Source organism: Mastacembelus armatus, chromosome 13 (genome assembly GCF_900324485.2).
Source record: "Mastacembelus armatus chromosome 13, fMasArm1.2, whole genome shotgun sequence".
Classification (NCBI taxonomy): Eukaryota; Metazoa; Chordata; class Actinopteri; order Synbranchiformes; family Mastacembelidae; genus Mastacembelus; species Mastacembelus armatus.
The window spans coordinates 21,060,411-21,082,856 of NC_046645.1; the positions used below are offsets into that span (position 1 = coordinate 21,060,411).

At 38.7% G+C, this 22,446-nt stretch overlaps 1 protein-coding gene across 5 annotated transcripts in view; it reads right to left on the reverse strand.

Moving 5' to 3' along the window:
• Positions 1 to 19,826, reverse strand: part of cadm2b (cell adhesion molecule 2b) — a 124,983-nt gene extending 105,157 nt beyond the window's left edge. For all 5 annotated transcript variants that reach the window (XM_026299095.1, XM_026299094.1, XM_026299097.1 and 2 more), the window contains exon 1: positions 19,509 to 19,826. In XM_026299095.1, coding sequence (XP_026154880.1) covers positions 19,509 to 19,569 — 61 coding nt within the window. In that variant the 5' untranslated portion in view covers positions 19,570 to 19,826. The remainder of the gene's footprint in view (positions 1 to 19,508) is intronic.
• Positions 19,827 to 22,446: the final 2,620 nt, after the last annotated feature.

Below are 22,446 nucleotides of genomic sequence, written 5' to 3' on the forward strand. Positions count from 1 at the left end.
CAATTTCAGCATTTACATTTCTGCAAATGTCACTATTTTGAGAAGCAATTCTCAAGTAAGTATTCTTTACTCAAACCACCAAAACAGCTTCAGAATGACATGAATGAAACAAATTTGCAAGTCACTTGAGAGTGTATTACTGTAAATGTATTTTTAAATGTGGGGCCCTTCCTAGTAAATCAGTTTAGCGTTAAAGTTTCTGATGAAGGAAGGATGGAAGGAACGGTGTAACATGATTACTTGGCATAAGATTATGAAAACAAATCCTTCCTCTCAGTATCCTTAAGACTATACTGAAGGAAATACATGCTTCATTTGATTATATTGTAAGGTGAAGGAGAATTTGAGCACCCCATGTTGAAGATGTCTGTTTCTCTAACAGTGTAGATGCTATTCTGGTACAAGTAGGAAAAAAGGTGAGCGTTTGTTAGTTTTATGAAGAATCACATGAATACATGACAGACTACATGCTAATAAATAAACATTGAAGGGATTGTTTTTGAGCAAAAAGCCCTTGTCTAAATGTTGAAAAAGTAAATCAGGAAATGGGGAACTACATGTCTATGAGGCATCTGTTAATGCTTATAAAGCCCCGTATTAATTAGTAACTCTCTATTAGTTAATTCAAAAGTGACAGTCACAACCAAATCTTGGCAAATAGCAATGCAACATGAATAACTGTGCATAATTCAATCTACTCTGTGTGGGCAATTCATTCAATTTACATTGTATGAACAACATATTTTCATAAGACCACTACATTTTCTGAGACAGGTTCTTAAAGTGGTGATTAATGCCACATATGAAATGAATTGTTTTGATAGTAAATTTAAAAGGTGACTGGTTGCCTCTAAATTCAGAGAGGCATGTTGTGATTAATCTAGTATGGTATCATTATGTACAACCCAGCACCCAGCAGACCCACTGCTGTTACACTTAAATCAATGTGGTGTATAAATTTAGAGATCATGCTGTACTTACAAGAAATTAATTTACATGAGTTACACTGACATTAGATTCTGTCAATGTGAAAAAAAAGTAGTTTTACGGTTATGGACTCATGTCATATATGAAACTTTCAGACATCCCCAGTCTGCTGTTTTCAAGGTATAAGGAACATTAAATGTAAGCGGTGATTAAACAATCTATCAAATTAACTACTTTTGCCATGGCAGTCTTCCAGACCCATCATTTTCATTAATGTTACCCATGTAAAGTGAGGAGGGGAAAAAATAGAGTTGTGTTTTTTCTTCCATCCTCCCTTTTCTGAAGAGCTTTTGAGGATTTACTTCAGCTCTTTGCTTTTTGATATAATCAGCTGTCTGAGATCTACATGTTGTACATTCACTTATTTTAACCTTTAGTGCTTCATTTAAAAGTAAATTTCATTTTAATGCAAATTAGCAGTGTAACCCTTCTCCACATACTTCTTCAATTGCTGAAATACTCAGAACTCTGTTTCCAAATAATTTAAATATCTATAGCATATGCATTGCATTCTTCAAAAAATGTCTAGGTCAGTAGGCTATAACATAGAGATAAAAATATGTCAAAATAATGGTACAGTGAATAACTAAACCAATCTGCAGTATTTTGGCTCCAGCAGAAATGTGTTTGTGGCCAATCTTTGAAGAAATGTGTTACAATGTTGAAACGTCAAAGCAATTACTGGCAAAATTTCTAAGAGCTGTGCTCTTCGAAATCATGACCGTAGTTTGTAAATGTGGTTTCCATGGTTCCTATTAATTCATAGTAATAATGCATGGACTTGTTTCCCTCCTAACAAAAATATTAGAAGAACTATTAATAATTAGCAAAAGCCCAAGTTTGAATGCCATACAACACACCTCCTGCTACTCAAGACTATGGGTCAAAATTAGTTACCTTTCATGCAATAAATGTAATGTTCCCTCAGAAAATGTCACATCATTACCAAGAATATCAAACAGCTGGGTGCTCTGTGTACAGCAGGTTGAGGTCAATACGATGATGTTGTTTTTATGCCCTCTCTGCTCTGGGAAACAAGCGCTATTGTTCCCTGTATTATAATGTAATTAATGAGAACGATAATTTCGGTTACAATACACAAATGCAGTTGGAGACTTTCTAAAACATGTTACAATTGTGATTCTGTAGTCTTACAGCTGAAAACTATGTAATGCTATGCAAAAGGAAATTCTATCAAGGATTATGAAAAGATTGAAATTAGATACATCCATCATTATCTGGGTGTAGGGTAGGAAAATGATCAAATGTGTATCACCATTTTCTGCATTGACTCTGGTCTTACAGTGAATAAATGACACAGGTTAAGAGATTCGTGGGGCACTACTTAATGTGAAAATCTCCACTGGAGCCTGTCAATCTGGGATAAATTTGACAAAGCCATTGTAGAGCTAAGAATATCTTGAAAACCCACATTTCCTATTACTGCTATTGTGTTTCCATTGGCAAAAGTAATTCAGGATCAGCCCAGTGCAGTGCTCAAGACGAATATCTCAAAATATCCTTGAAACTGAGAAAAGTAGAGCAGAGAGAACAGTTTAAACTCAGACTCAATTACCACTATCATCAGTTATACTTGCACCATGCACATTATTACTTTTTTCATCTGATAAAGCCTGGTGCTGAAAGATATTGTTTTCCATTTTTTTGTTGCTCTTAAAGATATGTAATCAGAGACGTGAACATGTTATTCTGCTCTACAGTCCTTTTTGTCCTTATATGGTCTTAGTGATTTTTTGTACGATATTTGCACACATCCTTTTCTTTTTTTTTTTGTAGATTTAATTTTAAATGTTTTTGCGCAACGTATAATCCAAAAATAAAAAGATGAAATCAAATCTTTAATTCAGTGCTGTCAACAGTAAGAGCTTTGAGTTTTCTTGGGTTATTCTCCATAAGCTTTGCACACCTGGAATTAGGTTATCCCATTCACCTGGCAAATCCTTCTTTCTTCCTTTCAAACTCAGTGAGCTTGCATGGGACACATCTGAACTGCCATCTTTAGGTCTCTCCACAGATGAGTCTGCTTTTGGCTGGGCCACTCAAGGTCAGGGACTTGTCCAGTGTGGACAGTGTGTATGATTCATGTCACTGTCACACTGAAAGTTGAACCATCACCACAGGCTCAGGTGATGCACTTTTCCTTTAAGAACCTATGTATTTGGGTGCATTCATCTTTTCCTCATTTCTGACCAGTCTCCCTGTCCCTGCCACTGGAGTTCTGTTACATTTCTGTCTGATCGGACCAGAGAATTGTTTTCTCATGCACTCTACCATAAAGTCCTGTTTGATGGGAAGCAGCTGAGATGGTCAGCCTTCTGTTGGTTCTCTGTTCTTTGCAGAGGACCTCTGAAGCTCTGTTAGAATGACTTTTGGGTTCTTGAAAAATCTAAAGCTTTAAAATGGTTTTATGTTACTGCCCTGATTTGTGCCCCACCAAAATTTTATTACCAGTTCATAGATATACAGAGAGTTTGCTGGATCTTATTGCTTGATTTTTGTCATAAAATGCTGAGCAATTTGCGGGGCCTTACACACACACACACACACACACACACACCCACACACACACACGTACACTTTTCTAAACTATGTCCGATCAATTATATTTGGCACAGGCAGGCTCTAATGAAGTTCTAAACACATCTGATAATTAAAGCAAACAGGATGTACCTGATCACAATTTAAAGTGCCCCAGTGAATAACATAATAAAATCTGCACACTGGTTCAAAGGTCAGCTATTCATTCCTGCTTTCTCAAGCAAGGCCTGGAAAATGGTATACCAAAGGAAAAAAGCCTAGTGTTTCATTTTATCCTGTGTGGCACAAGTTTGTTTACTATCAATTAGCTCTGCCAGGCAGCTCCACATCGACATTGAATCAGGAGAAAATGCAAAGTGATCAGATGCCATTACCTAGATAACACATTCAGATAAAGACCACAAGTTAATATCAGGTGTAAATGAGGTCAGAGTGTAGTTTTTAGGACTGTTACGTTCACGTATGTTTGCATTATATTCAGTCAAGCACAGCGTCACATCATTAACTACAGTTGCTGGATGGTAACAAAGTTGTTCCTACATGAACTACTACACATACAAACTGTCTGTAGCAAATATCCACTGTGTTCTATCTCCGTCTGTCTCAAGGTCATCGATATAGCAGTTTTTAAAATGTAGTTAATCACTATGTGGATGTTCATCAAAATATAAGCATAAATGTGATTATGTCTGTTGAAAAAACTGTAATAAATTATGGTAATTTATACATATATTTGCCTTTGTTATACAAAGAACACAGCACCTTCATTAATAGTGTGGATAAGGAGCATACCTTCAGACTGCAGATTGTAAGTCCCTGGTTGGGGTTTGGCATCACAGAAATGGTTGGTGTGTAAGCAACAGAGAAAGGAATTGTATCAAGAACGCCTATTTCTACATCATGGCACAATACCTCACACAGTGATTGTTCAGTCAAGGCTGAAACTTCGGATATAATAGAGCACCATTCACTGTGATGCCCTTTAGAAAGAAAGGGATATACATATCTAATCACCTCCAAACTCTGAAAATCCTGAATGGTTTTATAATAATCTATTTGTTATTTCAAAGCAACCACATCATCTTTTCAAAAACATCCTAAATGCAGGTTCCAAGGCTCATTGACCCGCAGGCCATGCGCTGCTGTGTTTTCTGCAAACATCAATAAGTTGAGTCTGACTAGTTATATCATAACAACTCCTTTGCTCCCAGTGTGTCAGAACAGCTCTTTCCAGCAAGTAATTTGTTAAAACTCAGATTGGCTAGGCCTTATTGGAAAACAGAGATTCATTACCAGTTACACGGTGTCTTTGAATTTTCCCTAAACAAAGCATTTTAAGACAGATTAGCAAGTTTCCACATAAATTCAGTTAGTATACAGTGCATCCAGAAAGTATTCACAGTGCTTCACTTTTATTCTTATTCCAGTCTTATTCCAAAGTCGATTAAATTCATTATTTCTCTTCAAAATTCTACAAACAATGCCCCATAATGACAACATAAAAGTTTTTTTGAAATCGTTGCAAATTTAATAAAAATAAAAATAAATAAATAAAATCACATGTACATAAGTATTCACAGCCTTTGCCATGACACTCAAAATTGAGCTCAGGTGCATCCTGATCATCCTTGAGATGTTTCTACAACTTGATTGGATTCCACCTGTGGTAGATTCAGTTGATTGGACATGATTTGGAAAGGCATGCACCTGTCTATATAAGGCCTCACAGTTAAAAGTGCATGTCAGAGCACAAACCAAGCTAGAGGTCCAATGAATTGTCTGCAGACATCCGAGACAGGATTGTATCAAGGCACAGATCTGGGAAAGGGTACAGAAAGATTTCTGCAGCATTGAAGGTCCCAATGAGCACAGTGGCCTCCAGCATCTATAAATGGAAGAAGTTTGAAACCACCTGGACTCTTCCCAGAGTGGGGCGCCTGGCCAAACTGAGCAATTGGGGGAAAAGGGCCTTAGTCAGGGAGGTGACCAAGAACCCAATGGTCACTCTGAAAACGCTCCAGCATTTCTCTGTGGAGAGAAGAGAACATTACAGAAGAACAACCATCTCTGCAGCACTCCACCAACCAGACCTGTATGGTACTGTCCAGATGGAAGCCACGCCTCAGTAAAAGGCACATGACAGCCTATCTGGAGTTTGTCAAAAGGCACCTGAAGGACCCTTAGACCATGAGAAACAAAATTCTCTGGTCTGATGAAACAAAGATTAAAGATTTCGGCCTGAATGCCAAGTGTCATGTCTGGAGGAAACCAGGTACCTCTCACCACCTGGCCAATACCATCCCCACAGCGAAGCATGGTGGTGGCAGCATCATGCTGTGGGGATGTTTTTCAGTGCCAGGAACTGGAAGACTAGTCAAGATCGAAGGAATGATGAATGCAGCAATGTACAGAGACATCCTTGATGAAAACCTGCTTTAGAGCACTCTGGACCTCAGACTGGGGCGACGGCTCATCAACAGAACGACGACCCTAAGCACACAGCCAAGATAACAAAGGAGTGGCTACAGGACAACTCTGTGAATGTCAGCCAGCCAGAGCCCAGACTTGAATCCGACTGAACATCTCTGGAGAGATCTGAAAATGGCTGTGCACCAATGCTCCCCATCCAAACTGATGGAGCTTGAGAGGTACTGCAAAGAAGAATGGGAAAAACTGCCCAAAAATGGGTGCCAAGCTTGTAGCATCATACTCAAAAAGACTTGAGGATATAATTGGTGCCAAAGGTGTTTCACCAAAGTATTTGGCTGTGAATATTTAGGTACATGTGATTTTTTTTTTTTAATAAGTTTGCAAACATTTCTCTCTTTTACATTGTCATTTTGGGGTATTTTAAAAATAATGAATTTAATTCCATTTACGAATAAGGTTGTAACAGAAAATGTGGAAAGAGTGAAGCGCTGTCAATACTTTCCGGATGCACTATATATGACTATATATCACTGTGTTCAAGTTGTGACCACCAATGAAAAACTGTATTACACTTTGAGACATCTGCCATTTGCTCAGTGACCAAACTACAGCCTCCGCAAAACACAGCCTTCATGGACCTGTGAAAAGGCCAGCAGAGCCTTTTTTCATAACACAAAAGCCTCCTACAAGCATGTATCTATTTGAAAAGTAACTGTCTACAGCTTTCCTACTGCAAATCCATATGCTCTCTGTATTTATGGGGTGATGAGGCCTGCTCCTGGGCTTCAGAGTGGTCATTATCTGGGGAATGCTACAGCTCCAGTAGTTAAGGTCACCTGGTACACACCGGATGTCCTCACACTCCAACTATTGAAGGATACTAAACGTCTGAGCCCATCATGTCTGAGCCCAAAAAAGCAGGATCTTTCTTGCCTGGCCATTATAAGAGCTTACTGTAGGGTCCATCCTGGCTATATATCCTGTTATTTCAGCTGCACAACAGATAGTAAGACTCTTACTGGGCCTAAAGTTCACACTAAGTAAAATTTGTGTCTGAACGCACTTTCATATTCTAATCAGACACTATTCATTTTGTACAACAAATATGTATATAATATGTATGTATATATATTTGTACAAGTGCACTCATTGTAGATGTAGATAAGTAAGCTTCTCTGGCTCAACACTGTGTTAGCATTATTATCTAGCATCACTTTTGTTAGCAAGTCTGACTTTAACAATCTTGTTCGTTTCATTTACGCTTAATCTCCACTTGGGTTTGGAACTTCATATGTGCTTTTGACTTTAAGCTCTGATTTGTAGTACTTTCAATGTACAATTGTACAGCAATATCTTAATCATAAAAAACAACCAGTGCATGTACCTAAAGCCCACCATTTCTTTACACTTCTGAATGTACTGTACTATTATTTGAGCTACATAAGAGCACATACCTGGTGTTTTATTATTTGTTTGAAAATCATGGTATCATTATGTATAGTGTGTGTGTGTGTGTGTGTGTGTGTGTGTGTCTTTCTGCTCCCATTTCTCTCTTTTAAGAAACCTAAATCAATAGCTAAATTAGTGAAACACTTGCCAAATCTCAATTCTCCTGCAGGTTATTTTTATCCTGGACGTTATCATTGCTATTCCTAGAATATGAAAACCAAATGGTTCTTAAGGTTTTCACATGCTCATAAATAAATAAGATACTGAATCACTTACCAATTGTAAAAACACTCATTCTTTGATATGGTCTAACGCAAATATGAAACAATTTGTGTTAGACCAAAGGGCCCTAAAGAGTAAGACTTGAGGGCAATTCATAAGAACACTAGAACAATTATAATCATGGAAATCACAGGAGTGCTGCAGCAAACTTTTAGGGAATTGGGGAAAACACCTAGAACAACACTGTTTGCCTTACAGATGGTGATATTGTAAACACATTCTACTGGGTTCTCACCTTTAACTCCACTGAGATTGTCAGGCTCAATGACAAGTTCAGTGTCTAGTCTAGTGTTTATAGGCAGCATCTGCTATGTGACTACTTTTCGTACTCTAACATCTTTGTTTTACGTCAACACCTTTTTCCATATTTGTAGTGCTTATATTTACTGTAATTAACTATTTTTAGTGTTTGTATTGTTCAGGATCATCCCATTCCTCTCTCCAGAGTCCCAGTTGTTGTGCAACAGATTGGACTTGATATGAGTGGTTGATGGCCCTCCCTAGCATCTCCACAGCCATCATAGCAAAATTAGAGATTCATACTCCAACTTTTTCACTCACTGAAAGGGAATGATATTTAATACACAATCTGTGTTAAACATCATCCCTTTCACCTGGAACACCTAACACTGACATTTTTTTATTTTATTTTTTTAATGTTTGTTTAATTTTACAAATTTGAACTTTTATATTACTATTTTCAGAAAGTAATTATTTTCTCTTCAATTATCCAGTATTTAATGGTACAACCATTATTTTTAAACTGAATTAACCCCATTAATATGTTTCATTTGTATCATGAAAAGGAAATGTCAGGTTTGCCTTACATTACACTATGACACTCTTTTGGCTTTTACGAAAAAAGATGCCTTCTTGCTTCGCAACCTTCTCTTCCTTTCCTCGTCTTGCTCTCAGCTTAGTGGCTTTAAGGCTTTTTTTTTTATTTTTTTTTTTTTAAAGAAAAGCATGCTCTCTGGCTCTGAGCCCTGGCATCTCCTGCATCGGTATGCAGCTCCCGTTCAGACTGCTGATCCCTCTTTATGAGGACATGAGTTTCAATGCTTTTATCCCCCACCTTCACTTGCAAATATGCCTGCATTCAGTATCTACACTCCAGCTTTAGAGACCCGTGGGAAGCCTTTAAAGAGGAAGTCAATAAAAGGGTATAAACATGCATGAGCTTAAGTTTGTGCTTTTTGTGTCTTTATTCCAAAGTTAGGTTTTGGGGATGGCATCTCACTCAGGCTGCATTGCAGATATAAAATGTCTTCACAAGTTAGGAGAAAAAAAACATTTTGATGTAAAATATTTCTCAGTATTAAATGAATGACATTAATTTCCAGTTTATTCAACTGAACAAATTACCATTGTGATGAAATCTTAACATTTGTATAAAGGCTAACAGATCAGCTTAATACATATTATGCAATTTATTGAATAACTGACCTGCAGTACAGTACATACTTACAGATCGCATTGTACAATGGGAAGACCCCCACCCCCACCCCCACCACACACACACACACACACCCAAATCCATGAAAAGACCAGATGCAATCTTGAAAACAGCTTTTTACATGTGTAGGATGCACCTATGTGAGTGCTTTGTTTTTCTAAGTACAACAATAAAAATTCTATACAAAGCATTAAAGAAGCAGCAATGAACTCTTAACTCTTCTTGACTGTGAAGGTGCATAGACTCAGTTGAGTATTCTACTGCCTTCAGACAGAGTATGCAATAGGAATTATTCTGCTGATAATACAAGCAAGTTTGTTCAATAAAATTGTCAAATTTAATTGCTGTAAGGAAGTAAACAGGTTGGACTAGTGCAATTTTTCCCAAGTTGCTCTTAGGCATAAGCAGCGACTTTACTTATTTTGCAGTGATAACACTGGGGCACATGGTTTGTAATGAAGACTTGAAGACATTTTAATTAGCCTCCTCTTTGTTAAATTTTACAGTGTGTGCAGTTTAAGGTGGCATGTTTTGCCCCCAAGTTCCTTCTGGTTTTCTCACAGAGTTTGAGGCATAAAGGTCTGGAGTAGATCAGAGACACTAAGGCAACATGAAAGTTTTTGTCTGTCTGTATAGTGGCCTGTTTGATGGACAGATGGCTTTCCAGGTGCACCTGTCTACATCCTACAGAATGTATGATGGGACAGTCTACAGCTCCTTTTGAGCTGAAGAGAGATTCAGCAAGCTGGAAATACAGAATAATGAATTTTCATTTCACCCTGACAAATGGTTACAAGCCTTCTCAATAAGTCAATAATCTGTTTTTAGCAGATTTGACTATTCATTGTTTTTATTTATTTTCAGGGTCTTTAATTTCATGTTGTGGAGATAGCCAGAAAACACAAAACATTACCCTGGAATAAGTAACTACATTTACCATTATTTGCCACTTACAAGTCTATCAAAATGTCTGACTTATTCCAGAAAACTATCAAATTTCCAAAGCTAATACAGCAGTCTCCTTTATCTGGAGCTCAAACATCCAGCCTGACTGCTCCAGTGAAGGGACTTTATAAGCACAGCAGTCCAGTAATGCAAAATCCTATTGACTGTGTGGGACCGATGGAATTTCTCTGTTGATACATATAAATAGAAACAGAACAAAGTGGACTCAGTCATAGCAAATGCATTCACATCTACTGTATTGCTTATGCTTAAATATGTTTGGAGCGGTCTGCTCACACTCTGCAGACATTTTCCACCAGATTTGAAGAAACAATTAAAACATTTATTACAACTGACTAAAATTTATAAACACATTACAACCAAGAACCTGCTATCACCACTAAATAAACACAAAACAAAAAAAACAAAAAAAACAAAAAAAAAACCACACATTTAACACCAACACACAACACCGGCTCATGGAGGAGTTCTGATGTTTTATAACAAAAATCACAGAAACGAAAGGTTGCGTGAACTGAACACCCATCAGTTGCCCTATCTGAATATAATGTACACAAGACTAAGCACAGGTTATCTGGCATATTGTCCATATTGCCTCATTGTTTGTGCATTGGCAGAAAACCCTGACATAACTCAAAACAAGCACGGTCACTTCTGGTCAGGCTGCCAGGTGTTCGGTTGCAGTGTGACACCTTGGATAGTAAATCACTCTCTTTGGAAGCCTCCCAAACTTGCACAGCAGAAGCAGAAAGGGACATCTATTATGGCATCCACATAATGATGCTCCCAATATTTCATGTTTAACATTCTGCACTCAACACCTCTCTCACCGGCATTATAACACCTGCATGTTTTTTTGTGAAGATGTCTTCCACTTCCATATGTGATATAAAAAGCTCGTGAACAGATAACAGAAAAGAAAGTGACATAACTTCTAGATGATAAAACATGTACTTTAAAAAAAAAAGACTAACAGATTGCATGCCTGCTGGGTCAGTGGAAGGGTGTATGCCTGTCATTTCTGAACAAAAAATATTAACTTTGTTCATAGAGACAGCAGCAAGAAGAGAAAAGGGAGATCATCACACAGGCTAAATGAGATTCAGAGGCTCATCCATAGTCAGGCACAAAGCCCACTTCAACAGAGATGAGGGCCAAGAGAGACTGGTAAAGGTCAACACTGCAAACGCGCATAAAATGAAGTATAGGCTTCATTTTGGGCACAAAACTAAAATGCAGGGAATGCATAAACCTCTCATAGAACAGACACCTACCACCTTTCCAACAGCACAGCTGAATCTCATACATCAAAACTTCAGTGTTAAATGTTATTCTATGAAAATTCTATTTAAATGTGATTTGAGTCAATTTTTAGAATTTTTTATGTTGGGCCAATTCTACTGCATCTTTGTATCTTACTATTATATGTTAAGGACCTTAGACAGTTTAGTGGGGGACAATATATTACATTTGCATTTGCACAAACTGAAAATGCAAGAGCATTAAGACATTAATATGTCAGATTTTAGTAAACTGAGTAAACTAGAAGTCCCAGACATGCAGTTTTTTTATATTAAATGCTATATAAAAACAAAGTCAGTGGGTCTCAGTACAGTCATTTTTAGATCTGACTCACTCCAGTTCACACTGCAATCAGAGGAAGTACTTGTTTATTTTCTATTTATATTATTGGCTTGACAACAGCAGTGTTGTAAGCACAATGAGCAAAGGCCACAGTACTACACTAATATATTTGCAGAGTTAACAAAGTAAATGTTTGTCATTATAATCCTCAATGATAAGGAGTACCAAGTTTGAATTTCAGTTTTGTGTGTAATGCCAAACAAATTAATTGTGGAGCTGCTGCTAATATAAAACATAGCAGTATGCACACAAAACCCATAATGTTTGAGGATGTTATTTTATCATAATTGAATAATATTCATTATTGTAAAATATTTTTAACCCCTTATTTCTTTAGATTCAATATTTTTTTTCACCCTTTCTCTATTTCAGATCCATGGTTTATTAAAAAAAATGTAACACAAGTGACACTGCAGTGTTCTGAAGTATGTTTACTGTATTTCGAATTTTCAGCTATTCTACTGTAGCAATCAGCTTCTATTCCCAGGGCATTTGGATCAATATGGTTGCAAATGATAATATAAAATCTTACCCCAACTATATAGTCAGTCTTGTGCACATATAATTGGTACATACAGTAGTTTTCCTTATGCTGTAAATAGTGGAGTTGCTTTCATGACAATAAATAAATACCTTGCTTTCCGAGTTTCAGATTCAGCAGTAACTCATTTGGGTTTAGAAATATTGACTCTGACTGTCTAAGATCATTAGAATACATGTAAACATACACTGTAAATGGGTTTATGTTGGATTCCCCTTTAAAATGTGTGAGCACAGGTGTCTCTTCAGGAGCCTGAGATCGATGTAAGCACTACTTTAACCACTTTTCAGCATGACCAATTGTGGCATTAAACTTATGAGTATCTTGAGACAGACTTCTTGGCAAGTAGAAAAATCTCTTAACCTCGTTCGCTCAAATACAGGTCAAAATAATCTTTAATAGTGTAATTGCCCTTACAGTCTATCAGCTTCATTGCTAAGCTTATACCCACTCAGAGGGGGCATGGCATGTAAAAGTGCTATGACAAAGAGCATGACGAAGGGAGACTGACAGCATGTGGTGTAGTTGGGGCAGTGAGCAACTAATCTTTAAGCCTGTTCCCCACTTGTCTGAACACATTTGCCTCTGGCTTGAGGCTTATCCCTACAGATGTATATCTGTCAACAGAAAGCAAGCAGGGTTCTTTTGGAACACATTTGTCCCCTTTACTGGATTATTCATTTGCAGCAGTATACAGCACAGTACCAGAGCCAGCACTCTGCAGCTGGGAGACACTGCAGGGATAAGCTGCAGAATCGGGAATGGGTATCCTTTAATGTAAACCACCTTCCTCTGCCATACCTTGCCTTCAGTTCAGCCAGCTTATTCCTGCTGCCTGATTATTCAAACCCACAAGAGATGTACTGTATGCATATATCCCACAGGCTCCCTGTATCTCACAATATATGACATTTTTTGGGGTTCACTTTTGCTCAGGTCCAATATGTATTCAGCTCAAAAGATTTTCAACACACCCAGATCCAAGCTGAAACAGAAATCAATTTTCACAAAAAAAAAAAAAAAAGTATATTCAATATAGTGAAAGCTGCTGCTGAATTGAAGCATTTTAATGGTAGATATGCCTACTCCTCACTGCATTCTATAATAAGTACTGTGGTTTCTGCCCCAGACCACTCGCTACACATAAAAGCTAAAAGGAGACAGGCCAAACCTTGACACTAATCCTGATCCTCTAAAATGCTCCTGTGCTTTATTTTGTTTTTGTTGTTTTTTTCAAAACAAACATATTATACATTATACTGATAAAAGCTGAATGGATTTTGTGACATAATACACAGAGTCCTGACCATATGCACACATACCAAAATCATTTTGCATTGTCATGTATGTAATAATACGCATAAATTTAGTGTACGTAACATGAGTCTTATTTCTGAAACAGCTTTCAATTGGAATTTCAGTACTTGTATCAAGTATAACCTTCCTGCAAAAACAAACATACAATCAAAATGAAGAAACAGCAAATGAAGCAAAATAAAGCAAGCAAATAAAATAAAAACACTGCAATCTTGGAGTCATGGATGGCATTACTGAAACAACTAATTACCAATAGGATTAATTTTGGAAAGAGTATAAAGTTTTAAGAATCATGAGTTTGTTCTGTGATGTAAATGTAGTTGGTGAGACATTTTCTGCTATTTGTTTGTGTTTGATGTTTGTGATCTAACTTTTCTATAACAACTGTTTAACCTTTAAAATAATTTGACTCATAATTACAAGACCTCCTATTAATAACGTCACCCTGTTGTAACATTCACAATTTGTTCAAAATTCAAATGTCATTTTTCTCTTATGCCAATATTTAAAGGAAATATCAAATGTTTTGAACTTTTACATTTTTAATAACTATCTTCAATTCCCTCCCTAGTCAGGAAAGACATTTTTCATTTACATCATGAGGGAATTATTCATCTTCAACCTTCTTGTCTCTTTATGTCTATAGTTTTGATGTCTGTGGTTCCAGGACCAGATTAATGCTAGATTAAAACACACACACACACACACACACACACGCACACACACACACACACACACACACACACACACACACACCGACTACAAAGCCACTTTATGCTTATTCTGTGCTTTCTCCTGATTACAGACCGCACACATTATGGTCAAATACACACTAATGCTCAAATGTCACCAGCAGGTTGTACTTGCCAAAATGTCTGATGAGAAAAGAAATGATGAAAGGCTCCATGCTCAAACAAAAGAAAAGTTCCCTTGGCGGTACGAGAGCTTTTTGGGCTCTGTAAGAACGAAAGTGATGAAACACTTGAGGAGAAGAAATGTAAGGGCAAACCAGAGGAGCTGTGGCCAACAAAGAAACGCGGAGATCATAAAACTTACATCTGACACAACCAGCCCACAGATCTGCAACTAAGTATAGGCACACCACATGGCTAATTAGCATTACTAGCCTGCATGCCATCTTGCCTGTTAACTAGCTCTGACAAGTCTGTCAGGTGTCTGCATTAGCTGCCTTTGGTGAAATATGTTGTGATGATTCTGGTGCCGTGATACAACAACACCCCAGAGTGGCATAAGTTCCCCTGCTACACATATGAGACGCCAGGGCTTCACACCCAGAGCAGGAACACAAGGCAGGACACACAACCAGGAGATATACACTAACACTACATAAGAATTCATCTATTCTGTCACTACAGCATATTAAACGTTTAGGCAGTGTACCACTCCATGGGCTGCAGCTATAGATAAGAGTCCAGCAATGCATTTAAGCAAAAATACTAACAGTGTAGTTGCTCTAAGAAGGATGAGCCTGGGTGAAATGACTCTCAGCAATATCGAGCATGAACAGAGCTGCTGAGGCTGAAGTCTTGTCTACAATATGACTGCAGTGTGTGATGCGGCACACTGCAATTTAACTGTCGATTAGGCTGTGATTACAAAGAAGATGCATGCACCTTATTACCTACACAGAGAAGATTATGTTTTCAGTCCCATTTGTTGGTTTGTTTGTCTGTCAGTGAGCATGAGATCACAAAATTTGTCTGCAGATTTGAATGCAATTTGATGAAGGTTTAAGTCATGGCCTACTGCAAAAGATCTGGACGCACACTGGTAGTTTATTAAGAACACCTGTTAACACAGGAAGCTCTCTAAATATCTATTCATTGGCTGATGTTAGTGTTTGACTCCTGGCATACTAACTTACAAGATGTCACTTGTATTAAATGTTGACTGACTGAAGGTCTTCCGTAGACAAACGTTACATGCTGCTTTGTTTGCAAAAAAAAAAAACCTCACTGACTGTGACACGTTTATATTTGATTCCCTACTTAGCACATAATTTGGCTGTTGTGTGTTACCTTTACCTGGGGGCGCAAAGCTGGATGGTGATCCCACAGGGGCTGCAGCAATTCTGAGGTTTTGCCAAATTTTTTAGGGCAGGTTTTGCAAAAAGATGATCCGTCATCCTCAAAGAGGCTGGTCAGCCTTGGTGTAGCTCCCACGCTACTGCCTACAGGTGGAAATATGGTCCTTCTGCCACAGTGAGTCTAGCGTGTGTAGTAGCAAGTACGACACATTAAACTGCTGCACCGCCTACTCTGATGTTTCATTTTGTGCAAGTTGCAAAAGTAGCGAAGCCTTTACAGTTAATTAACCCTGGCGTTTTAAAGCGCGATTAGTCGGTTAATCTCTGCATCCCTAATGCAGGTACTGCCTGTCTGTACATGTTGCAGTCGATCTTGATCGCAGTGCAGATTTAAAACATCTGAGCATTTTAATAACGTATGTGGAGGCTTGTTGGAGGGCATGCTCTCTGAAGGCTTTCTCCTTTTACTGGTTTCATTCATGTATTGACTGCTTACATTTTCTACAAAAGTGAATTGCTTTAGTTAGACTTTTAGTCTGGTCTGGACACCTCTAGTTGATGTGTCCAACATTAGGCCCATAGAATAAATATTTAAAGTTGCCTTTGAAGTGGGCACTTCTTAACTGAGCTGCCGGACAAGATGATAAAACTGTGTGCCCTGTTCTGTCTGGCAGAATGTCATGAGGCCGAATCTGTTGCAAAGTGGCCTCACTTTCTGCTGTCCATTTTAAATCTCAGCACTGCTGTGTTGGGATTCGATAATGAGGCTAACCGCTTTATAGCAAGGAAATCAAATGCTAAGCTCTGCATCTTTTGAGACGTTCATGTCACAGTCCTTTAGAGGATCTCTCAAGCAAGAAAAGAATCTTTTTTTAATCACAGCCATATACTGAAAAATGAATATAATGCAGTAATGTATAATGTCCTGTAAAATACGAAGAGGGTGATGTGATTAGGGCTCAGCTATTTGCCATCCATGGTAAGAGTAAACCATCTTACACCTGCATTACTGGAATACTGCAAGTTGGACCTTTGGCATTTCTACTCTCATTTTAAAACCAAAATTTGCATCTGACATTTAAATGTAAACATTTTCAAATAACTTATTTATTATTCCACATACTTCAGAGAGGACAAAAGAAGACCCAGATAGTCCCACATTATCCTGACTGCGCAAGCAGAGCAAAATCCACCTGGCAAAATCTGTTTTAATTTTAATTTTGGCCAAAAGTAGGAAGGGACAAAAAAAGCATTGGAAGGGTTGTGAACATAATCTGCAGGAGATAATACAGTTACCAGGCTAACAACAGAAATTCACAAAGTTGTAAACCAAACAGTGTTTAATCAAACATTTAATCCTCATTAACTTTTTAATCCTTGACATCACTACAGGCAAAAAGCATACTTTTCTAATCCGCTGCATTTACAATTTCACCATGCCATTTTACAAATAACATAAACAAACATTATGTCCTGGACACTGAAGAACCTCGTAATTTAATGGGTCAGAGTACCATCAGACTGAAGTCTGAAATGAAGGGAAGGAACAATGGAAGCAAATGTGTTTATTGCAAATGTTTAGGGAACCACACTGGTGATTTTCCAAACAGCATTTTAAGTCAGCACAACTTTAAAAAAAAATCACCCTCATAAACTTGAATCTGTGAGAAAGTTATTCCACCACATGAAGTCTGCTTAATAGTTTTCATGTAAGGAATCTTAGAAAAACTCTTCATTCATCTGGGTGAGTTCAAGGTCTCATAATAAACTCTGTGGGATGCTACCAAATTCACACAGTCATCCTTTTAAGGCTGATATTTATTTTTAGTTGTATATGTCTTCCCAATGGAAGTAATGCTTACTTGAGGCCCAATCCTTGGATGCAACATCAAAAGGTTTTCAAATGCTCACTGCTTGCAGGTACAACACCAGGGGACAACAGCAAAACTTGTAATTCAAGTACATTTTCATACAACAACGACAGCCTGACACTAATGGCTGAGTGGATAGTAGGAAACCAGCTAAAACTATATCACGTTTTCCAAAGAATACCATAATCTTAGCAGTTATGTAACATTATACAGTTTACAGTCAATGGACCATAAAACTTGAAAAGTCCTGTATGGATATTTAACCCTAACCACCATCCACTGCTTGGGGGCCACATCTTAAGGGCCCTGTGAGGTGGATGTGGCTGGATGTGTCATTAGGTCACAGCTGAATTTACACCACTGGCATCTGAAGTTGGACAGGTCGGTGAGATGAACAAATGTGTGGGGTGGAACTCTGCCAAAGGGAAACGACAGCAAGACGGCCAAAAGCAACATATATCAAGGCAGAAAATTTTAATTTCATGTTTAGCTTAAAAAGAAATTTACAAGTCAGCTTCTTCAGATTTAACACCACTATGGTGCCTAGAATTTGAGTTAAAACGAGCCCCGACTGTGCATTTTCTGGATCACATAATGGTCTGACACTTTGACTAAAAATATTTGACACGTGGCAAGAAGTGATGTTCCTGACAAACTCCAGAGATTGAAATAGGACTCGTTTGAGAGTTTAATGTTGATGTGATGATGCAATGTGAAAATTACACAAGCAGCCATACAGACACCACTCACACCACCTGTACTCCGAACTGCCCATATCCAGGCGTCTTTGGGGAAGGGATCGGGAGTTGGGGGGGGGGGGGGGGGTCCTTAACAGTTCAGATTAACGGAGCTGGATCCTGGACAAGATGAATATAATCCTTAGCATTATCGTGTTTCTAGAAATAATCATCTTGACAGGTGACAGATCATCCCACTTTTTTCTTTCTTTAGCTTTGATTTAAGAGAAACTCCTCCACCACCACCACCACTGCCAACCCCCTCCTGCTGTAGGCCTGATGAATCTGTGCACTGGTCGCCTACAGGGCGGTGGCTGCGCAAGCATGTCCAAGAGCGGGACGGTCTGTGGGGAGTTGAGGGAGTTGTCACTGATCCCTGACTGCAGAGACGCATCACACACAAGCTTACCTGCGTCTGGATCCAGCAACACAACTTTCACTGAGCGACTACGTGGTGTGCACGGTCAGTTATGCATACCGACACTCCTGGAGACAATGTCCACCCCCCCAACACACACACACACACACACACGTACGTGCACATGCTCGCACACAGACAGTATTTTGCCTATAGCCTACACTTTAACATAGTGCGGCAACTGGTCGTGCTGGGCAGGGAAGCTCAGTTCAGACGCAGTCATTGTCACACCGAAGGCTTCCCTTTCGGGAGGCTCAGCGATCGAAAGTCATGTGTGAAATTACTAAAAAGGTCCAAAGAGAGGCGACAGTATGAGTTCACAATGATCCACTCAATGACACCGCTCTCACAACAAACAGGGCGCACGCCACCAGCAGCTGCTATTGTATGCTTTTGTGCATCCCCGTGGAAGCTTCAGGGAGCACAACTGCATGAGCGGACAAACGGGAGATGACTGCAGACGACTCATCTACAGCCCGATGTGTTATTGGTCACTTAATGGCAAAGGGAGGGCAACGACCAAGTTGTCTCAAATAGAAAAAAACTTGTGTAGCCGCATTCTGCTTTTCATTGCGCTGCACAATTTAACTTCCAGGCATTCCAGCACAGTCGGCTCTGACAGCAGACAACGGCAGTCATCCTCCGACCAGAACTGCTGCGCAAACACATCATTCAAAGGAAAATCATCTGTCTTTGCATCAACCGCTTAAACTCACGTGTGACACGATCACACATCTTTACACTTAATGCAGCCAACAACTCCCGCACACCACGCCCGTCTACACAGCAACATCCAGCGCTCACCTTTGAAGACGTTTGCACAGAGGCTGTAGAGGAGGAAGATCAAGCACTGCTTGACAATCATATTCTTCTCTTTTCCTTCACAATTTTACGTCGACACTCCACTCGCGTTTGTCTCAGTCTTTTTTTTTTCTTTTTCTTTCTCTCTCTCTCTTCTCGTCGAGATGGACTTATCCAGGTGCTGCGGCGCAGTTTCGGACTGACCGGAGTTACATGGATGAACTCTGCCTTTTCCAGAGAAGTCCCTGTGTATTCTCGCAGATCCGGGGGCAGTGGTTACTGTAGTGAAGCAGGACGGCAGAGATGCTCGTCACTAAAGTGCAGCTCCTTCCTCCCTTTATTGCCTTTCTCTTTGACTCGCTGCTGAGAGCAAGAGTCCCGCCCACGCTTTTTGACTAATGAAGACGCTTCACCAATGGAGAACACCTAGAAAACTGTCAAAACAATGAGGCTACACTGTGTGACACCAGGGTTACTTTCTAAAGCCATTTGGAGAGGGAGCATCAGTTATGCTGTATAATTTAGAACATCCAAGCAGAACGATCAGCCTTTACAAAAATAGTTTAGGTCCATCATGAAATGTAATAAGGTCACATGGGTCCGATGCTGGCCACTACAGACCCCCTGTAAGACTCTAAACCTGAAGTCATGATGATGTAGTCAACTCCATAAATTCATTGTCAGTGTAGGACTTAACTCTGTGACTGCAAAATCACCAGGCCAGTGACTTAATGTATTAAAATATGCCCACAGCTAGCAGAGTTAATTTAACACTTTTAGACAGTTTTGAACAGCCGCCCAGAGCCATAACAGTTTTATGAACAGACAAACAAGCCTGCAGTCAACACTAGACAACTCCAAATAAGTGTCACTGCAAGATCAACACTTATTATCACTTGAAAAATTTTACAATGCACATTGAATGTCTTTCTTGGAGTGTTGGAAATGCAATAAAAACGACAGCATGAAGAAACAGATGGAAGGCCTGCCTGTGCTGTATGAAAAGACAGTTGCTTTCCCAGAGGTTGTGACCTGGTGTCTGGGTGTGTGTCAGGAATCAGTGCACAGGCGCAGGGGAGGTTAATGGGCTCGTGGACATCCCCCTTCCTTCAAAGGTTCCTATGAGTGGTGCACAGAAATGACTGTGACCATACCTGAGGAGCGAGGTTAGGGGGAAAGCAGCGGCTGCAGCCAAGGATCGCTTTCCATCGTAGGGATTTTACACATGGTTTAACTTGCTGCTGGGCAAATTTGGTTCAATTTTGCACAGTGGCCTTCCATGCCACTCCCACTTCACATCAAATTGCTGACCTGGCCATACCACTTGAGAAAAAGTTCTTGTACTAAAATATATTCCAAGCTTTTAAATCATTTATCTTTTCTCTCAGTAGGAATAAATGTAAATGATGTGAAGCTCTGCCATCCATTATCTAAACAAGCAATCAGTTGGATCACAAATTTTCATTGCCAAACAAGAAATTAATACTGCGTTTTTAGAATGTTCTAAACCATTACAGCTTTTAATCACAGCAGTCAAATGTGGACCTTTTATCAAGATGTGCACTCTCAGTTCACTTTGTATGCTGATGCTGCATTTTAGCCTTTGAACTTGAATCCATGCACATCCCTAATCCCGGTGGAACCATTGTTGCCTTTCTGAACTGTAAACCTTGAAGGACTGAGCACTCTTGTGTGACATACATTCTCTGTACAACTTGCTTATAATTCAGAGCAGAACTATACAAAGCCAATTACCATGAGGATGGTGGTAAAGAATCAATCCTATGTGTCCTGAAGGTCAATTCCTCGTCATTTCATTAGATAATTGAGAGAAGAATCCAACTCAAGTGCCATTTAAATAGTGAGAATTTATTGACTATGTGGGTTCAGCAGAGAAGAATGGGGTGTTGACACAAATATGTAATGCAGAGCAGCACTTCCCCTTTGCATTTACCTGTGGGACTCAGCATACTACTGCTACTTTGTATCATTTAAAATGCCCAACTGTGTGTAACAAGGTCATGAGCACTTGCTAAGTCTTGTGTTAAGCCACAAGACAATAAAAAGGCTTTATGTCATACTGTTTTGATCGATAAATTTCAATGATAATAGAGTTTCCACTGTCCAACATGAGATTTCAAGTTCATGCCTGAAAAGTTCACAAAAATCAAAACAAAGGCAAAAGACAGGAGATTAGATTAAACTGAATTGCATTAATATGCATTAGCCTGTCACTGATAGCATTTAATCCCCCTCACTGATCGAAAAACAACTAATTCAGTCATGCACACTGCACAGTCCATTTCAAGATGAGCCTGAATGACAGCAGTCATGAAGGCTGAAAACTTTATGTAAATGGCCCACACCAGGACAAGTGGTGCACTAAAGACCAAGACATGGGCTGCATCAATCTTTGTCGTTCCAACAATAAATAATGCACTGCAATACAAAATATTGATCATAATTCTAGTTATTTTATATTTTATATGATATTTTCTTTAGTGTGACTGAGTTAATATTTAATCTTTTACTGCATAATGATTTGCATTCAAATTTGCCATTAATGTACATAACCAAATTTAAAAGCTCAATGTTTGTTGAAATAAATATTCACTGGCAAATTATTTAAATTAATAATACTGCTATTACTTCAAAAATGAAGTATTTGTTGAAATACAAAATCTACTATGCACCTGGATTATCAATTCCTCTTCAGCTGAATCACTGACGTAAAGTTTAAACTACTTTCATATTAGATATTTGGCTTTAATGGATGAGTTTAACTATTTTGAACAAAATGTGTAAAAGTCATAGAAAAGCTGTGCACATAATTCAAAATGTCACATTAGACAATTGTTGTTTTGACTCAGAATCATGAAAAAGAACTGAAATTAATATGTTCTGTTTCGATACTAATGAGCTCCCAAAACCTCTTTAATTA